Here is a 6,556-nt window from a genome sequence, read left to right on the forward strand (position 1 = left end):
TCTAAATTAAAAATAAATTATTTTTAAAAAAAAAAATATTTTGACGAACCCGTAACCAACTTTTAGATTTAAAAAAATCTATGACCTAGTGCCAATGATTCTATACTCTCATATAAATATAAAGGGAAAATAAATCACCATAAATTGTAAATAAAGTGGTTTTATTTGTGACCATGCATGTCTTTTAATTTATTTGCTTGCTTGTTTTACTGAAGGAGATAAGGTGTATACGTTGCTATAATGGGCATGCAATTTTAATTTCATACTTTTATGCATTATAATGGTGCTAAATCCCTCATACATTTTTAATTTTTAATAAACAAGCAAGTCTTCACTAAAAAAAAAAAAAAAATTATGAGAGCTTCTACTCTTTACTATAAACGCTTTTTACTCCTCTAACATTCTTTCTATTTTTTTCAATATGAATAATTCACAGAGAAGAAATTATTCAAATCTCTTGCTTGGAGCTCCATGTACCTTTTAGAATCCATTGTTTATATTTCAAACTCTTTTCTATTTTATTTATTATAAAAACAAATAATTTACAAAATAAAAATTATTTATCAGGCACACATTTCATTCATCCAGTTAAATTCAGATTCCACCGAACAAATGAAATGTGAGCCAATGATGTATTTCATCTATAATAATAATATATATACTTAGCATTTTTCTTATTTTTATATTAGTATTTCATTAATCATTCATCATTAATGTATAACCCAATTACTATAATGCATAGAAGTAGAAGCCCTTCAAAGGATTATGCGTTTAGAATGTAGTGATCAACTTTTAGGAAGGTGTTGATTGCAGCTTCTGCCATGAAATTAGGTTCAGGAACGTCTTGACTAGCCTTTTCATACTCACACGACCATTTCACCAAGCTTCCATTATCATCTCCCTTTGGTGTTACATTCACATATCCCTTGTAACGCTTATAGTACTTGAGAAGATCCCCATCAATCACACTATAAATTATTGTCCTCTTTGCATCATCAACACTTTCAATCTTCTCTGTCACCGTCTTCACAGCTTCATTTCCTTCAAGAGGAAAAAAGCGTAGATAATTATTCTTTTTATATCCACTGTTTAAATAGAAGACAAAATATTTTAAAGAATTTCATATCAAATACTTTGATCTTTTAATAAATTTTTATTTAGTACAAGTTATTGAGTAGAATCACTCTTTATACACTACAACAGACGCGGCGGATGCCTGCGCCAAACTTCCTACGGAGTCACAAACCGCAGCAACTTAGGGTGGATTGCTGCGATTCATCTCCAAATTAGCCTTCCGACGCCAAATCGACCTACTTTTGTATCGAACCCACTAAGCCCGCCGTTAACCGTACCCCAAACCATCTACTGATATTATAACACATGCCTGCTAAAGCTATCTCACACATGCTTGCTAAAGCTTTTTTTCGTTAGTTGTGGTGAGAGTTAGGGGTTGCATTTGCATATTAAAAATACAATAATATTGTTAACTTCTTATATATAAATAGGGACTGCATCCATATAACTATTGTTCTTGTTAAAGCAATGCTTAAATTAAGAGTACGTACAGTTTATTCAATTTCCACACTACTATACTTACTGCCCCATTATTTTGAGTCTCTTGTAATGTAGGATATATATATACTACATAGCTATATTTATTACTTTATTGAATTCAAACTTACTGTTAATTTTTAATAGGCGAAGTGCAAGCAAAACGCGCTGAATCGAAAGAAGCAACTTTACACGCATACTGACGGTTCTAAAAGCTTGGCTAGGGTAAGGGAAGAAGAGGTAATATAAATTTCTAATCAAGTATTGAGTGGCATTTAGTGTTGATTTATTCATAGAGTAAAACAATATTTGAAGTATTGAAAAAATTTAAAGAAATAAAATTCATGGCATAAATTGTATTGTCACGGTCACAAAAACAAGGGAGGAGAGTTGGTAAGGGAAAAGTATGGATCCTAAAGCACAAAAGATCTGATGGCAGCTATATACATGAAGAAGCTCGGAGGATTGGTGTGAGTACACTTAATCATTTATGCTGCAACATGTTGGGTTTAGTTATTAAAATATCTTGAGCATGCTATTAGCCTAGTGTGATTGTGTAATTTTATTTATGCCTGCAAGAAAAAATATCTGAGATTGAGCAGCTGGATGAATCTACAAGAATGTTGTCAGAAAATTATTCCCTTGCCCAAGCTCTCGGTAAAGAGCACCCGGGTAGAGTGCGTGGGATAGATATGGGCCGACACCAAGTCAACTCTTCCGTCCGAGTTCGCAGCTGCCGGTGGATAGAGCTCAAGTAGAGGAGGTCCAAAGGATGCTGTGTGCACTATAGGCGGAGGTGACGACCGAAAAATTGAAGAGAAAAGCAATGGAGGATGAATTAGCAGTAGAGAAAACGAAGAGGCAGGCAATAGAGAGTGTGCTGAGTTATCTGGTCCAACAACAATGTGGGAAGCTGCCTCCAGACATTGCTGCACGGATGAATTCTTTGGACGAATATGGTGAAAAATAGAAATTAGGATTTATGATACTTTGATTTTCAGTATATATTTTGTTTATGTTAACTATGCAGCATTAATTATTAGCCAAGTACTTTACCTTTTTGGGTGACTATTGAAATGCTTTATTGACATTATTAAAATAGAAATGTTAGTTTGCTTTGCAGTTAAATATTCATGAGTTTTTTTTTCCATGGTGCAGAATTTTAGGGAAAAAAAAGTATAATATTCTTTAAATAAAAAAGATAAAAAAATTTATAAAATATAATAAAAAAATAAAAAATTCGAATAAAGTTCATAAGAATCCAAGCAACAAATAGCGGCGGTTTAAAACCGCCGCAAATAAATTTCAGTAAATCCGGTTCAACAAATTGCGGCTGTTATAAACCGCCACTAAACTGTTTGACGCAAAATATGACTCCGCACCTTTATGCGTTGTGGATCCTGTTCAACCTGTTTAGCGGCGGTTCAAAACCGTCACAATTTGGCAATTAAACCGTCGCTATTCTCCTCATGTCCTGTAGTGTTAGTAAAATATTTTTTTATTTTTATCCTTTTTTATCACTTATTTTCCTCTGCGAAGGGAGATATTTGAAGGTATTCATGAATATTAAATTTTAAAAAATAAAAAATAACACAATATAACCATAATAAAATCGAACACAATTTAATCAAATGTATCAAATCAAATACAATTCAAATAAACAAACACAAATTTAACATATATATATTTTTTTTAATATACAAATTAAAATAAAATAAAAGTTCATAACAAATTTTATTATAAAATAATTATGTAAAACAAATTAATTTCCTTCAAAACAATATAACGAAGAGACTAAGCTAATCGACTCGGCCGATAATTCTTAAAGACTTATTAGAATAAAAATGTATTGAGAATCAAAACGTTCAATTTAAAATGTTTTAAGAAACAACATGGGTATATAAAGAATAAAAATTTATTAACAACTAATACATCCAATTTAAAATTTTTTAAGAAATAATATAAGTATTTATTTGTAAAAAATTAATCTAAGAAAAATAAAACTTTACGGACCTTGATCTCCTGAAATTGTTGTGTAGACAGAGCCAACAACCTTGCCATCACCCTCAAGAATTTGAATGCTTTTGTAATCAGTTGGTGAGGCCTTAGGGAATATGGTTACAAAATCCCTAATAGCACCCCAGAACTTGTCTGCATTGGACTTTACCTCAGTTTCTGCCTCAAGCTTTCCAACGCTAGCAGCCATAGCTTACATTGAATTATGGTATGAGATGCTAGTACAAAAATGGTGCAAATATATAAAGAGAAAAAATGCATGGATTCAGAACAAAATTAAAATTAATAAGAAGTAGTTCCTTTTCCCAAACATAGTGTGACGCATAATTGAAGAGCTAGCAGCCGGGCGATAAGGTTAGTTACTATAATTTATAGGGTTAAATATAAAAATTAATCATACAAAACTATGTCACTTGTACAATTATTTATAAAAAAAATACAAATTATTATAAAAAGTACCCATAGAAGATTTTTCAAATAAATATTTTTTAATGTATATAGCACCAAGTAAATTTTTGTTCTTCTATAAATTATTTTTTCAACGCTAAATATGAGATGTTTCAGTTTCCCAAAGGATTTCAATATGACCAAACATTTTTTATTTTTTGTAAGAGGTTTGACTTTACATTTATATATACACTCACATAGATACACCATGTCATCACAAATTAATAATAATTATGTTGAAATTCTTAATTCTAGCTTGCGAGATTAATTACTTATTAAGTGATGTACTAAAATTATTCATTGCAAATCATATCACTTATAGGATTATTTATAGAAGAACAAAGAATTTAAATCCTTAAAAAGAATGACTATGAATCAAGTATCTTGAGTATATATGTACTAGAGGAATCTTTATTTTATGTAATTTATATTTCAACCATAATGAATAATAATCTCTAGCTTGTTGAACAATTCTTTTTAAAAAGAAATTCATTCAAATGTAATAATCAAAATAAGAAAATGATATTTGTCAAACTTTATTAACATACATTATTTGATTTACACATGCAGTAGTAATAACCAATATTGCTTTGCCTTTAGCTGTTATATGCTTAGCTAGTTTATTTAATGTGCTTTGCCGAATTATTTAAGTTCTAGTTCAGGTCATTATGAATAATAAACAAAACCAATTAAATTTGTAAGAAAAATGTTTTAGAATAGAAAAGAATAAGAGAGATTTTGGCAAAAATTAAAGGAAAGAGATAATTTTATTGAAAAAATATTTAAGAAGAAAAGATATAATTACTAATTTTTTGATTGTCAATTACATTTCTATTAAAATTAGTAGTATCAAAAAATATTTTAAATTTAATATTATCAAGAAAAAATAAAAAAAATTATATAAGGACTAATTTGATTAATTTTTAAAATTTCAGAGATAAAAATGGCTTACGTCTGAACTTTCAAGGACTATTTTGATTATAAATAACTTTTTACATGTCAAATGCCACATGGCATGCCACGTGTCACTTATCTGGGTGTTACTAAGCTGACACGTCAACCAATCATCTTGTGACACGTGGCATTAGCCCCCCATATCATCATATGCCACGTGGCAATTAACGTGACACGTCATCATCCAACTGACGGAAGGATTAACGTGACTAATCGTGTATCTTTCGGGGACGATTTCGATTAACTTTATCTTTCGAGGACTAAAATAGAGATCGGAGTATCTTTCAGGGACGATTTTGGCTATTTACTCAATAAATAAATGATTTATTATCTTCTATGACATATTTTATAATTATTAAAAAAATTGATTAATTTATCATAACTAATACTAATCATCTTTATAACCAGAATTTGGATAATCATATAGCCAATTAGAGTAAATTAAAATTTTTAACTTCATTTTCTTGCTTAGAATTAACCATTAATTGCTTAAAACAATATTATCAATCTATTCTGCCAGAAAAATGTGTGAATCAGGGAAAATTCTAATTTAAACAAATCAACGTTGGGTTTGAATCAAATTTGTCACGTTAAACCACCACAAATCTTTTAGCCGCTAATTTGGTTGGATAAGTTATATGTATCATTGAGAAATAGATTTTGGAGAGCGGAAACTTTTTTTTTTTTTTGAAATTAATTCATTTATAGTGAAAATTTATGGTTTTAACTTTTAATGTTCCCTTGCAATCATTAATAAATAATTAAGAGGATTAATCATACACATGTGTGGTCAAAGAACATTTGATTCAATGGTTAATATTCTCTTTTCAATCTTTTTGCTTTTGGGACTGGAAAAGACTAAAGGATTTGGCAGTTTAGGGGAGAAAATGGTGAAATAACAAAATGGAATTTTTGTAAAAATTATTGTGATTTACAGAAATTATTTTACTCTTCTAATGAATTGATGGGGTTATTCAAACTCAAAGTTAAAGAGAGATGATTAATATTAGGGATAAGTATTGTTTTGGTCTCTAACGTTGAGGGTCAGAATCGAAATTGTTCCCAACGTAATTTCTGATTTAGAATCATCCTTTTTTCGTATTAAAATCATCCATTTAATTTTTTTTGGACAAAAATACCCTCACCACTATCAGCACAATTACCTCCTCCAACACCAACACCAACACCAAGACCAACAACACCACCACCACCACCACCACCACCACCACAACCACCACCACCAACACCAAGAACACCAAACAACAGCAACTTCTTTCATTAACAAATTAAAAATACAAGAACAAAAACCAGATTCAACAAAACCAACAACAATTCAGAAATAAAAAAAGAACAAAATCAATCAACAACAATTCAGAAATCAAAACAAGAACAAAACCAACAATGATTCAACAAATCAAATCCAGCTTCAACAAAGAAGATGCAGAAGCAGAAGCACTAAAGTAGAAGCAGAAAGTAGAAGACGAAGCAGAAGATACAGAAGCAGAAGAAGCAGAAACAGAGATCGAAGCAAGAAGCAAGAAGCAGAGGCGGCGAGGCGGCGAGGAACAGCGGCGAGGCAATGAGGAGC

General features: G+C 30.6%; 1 protein-coding gene across 1 annotated transcript; it reads right to left on the reverse strand.

Moving 5' to 3' along the window:
* Positions 656-3,888, reverse strand: LOC107631453 (MLP-like protein 423). The gene is made up of 2 exons (XM_016334901.2): positions 3,565-3,888; positions 656-1,041 (listed from the first exon to the last, which is right to left on the reverse strand). Exons 1-2 carry the CDS (start codon positions 3,755-3,757, stop codon positions 764-766), a joined length of 471 nt encoding a protein of 156 aa, XP_016190387.1. The 5' UTR covers positions 3,758-3,888; the 3' UTR covers positions 656-763.

Source organism: Arachis ipaensis, chromosome B03 (assembly GCF_000816755.2).
Source record: "Arachis ipaensis cultivar K30076 chromosome B03, Araip1.1, whole genome shotgun sequence".
Classification (NCBI taxonomy): domain Eukaryota; kingdom Viridiplantae; phylum Streptophyta; class Magnoliopsida; order Fabales; family Fabaceae; genus Arachis; species Arachis ipaensis.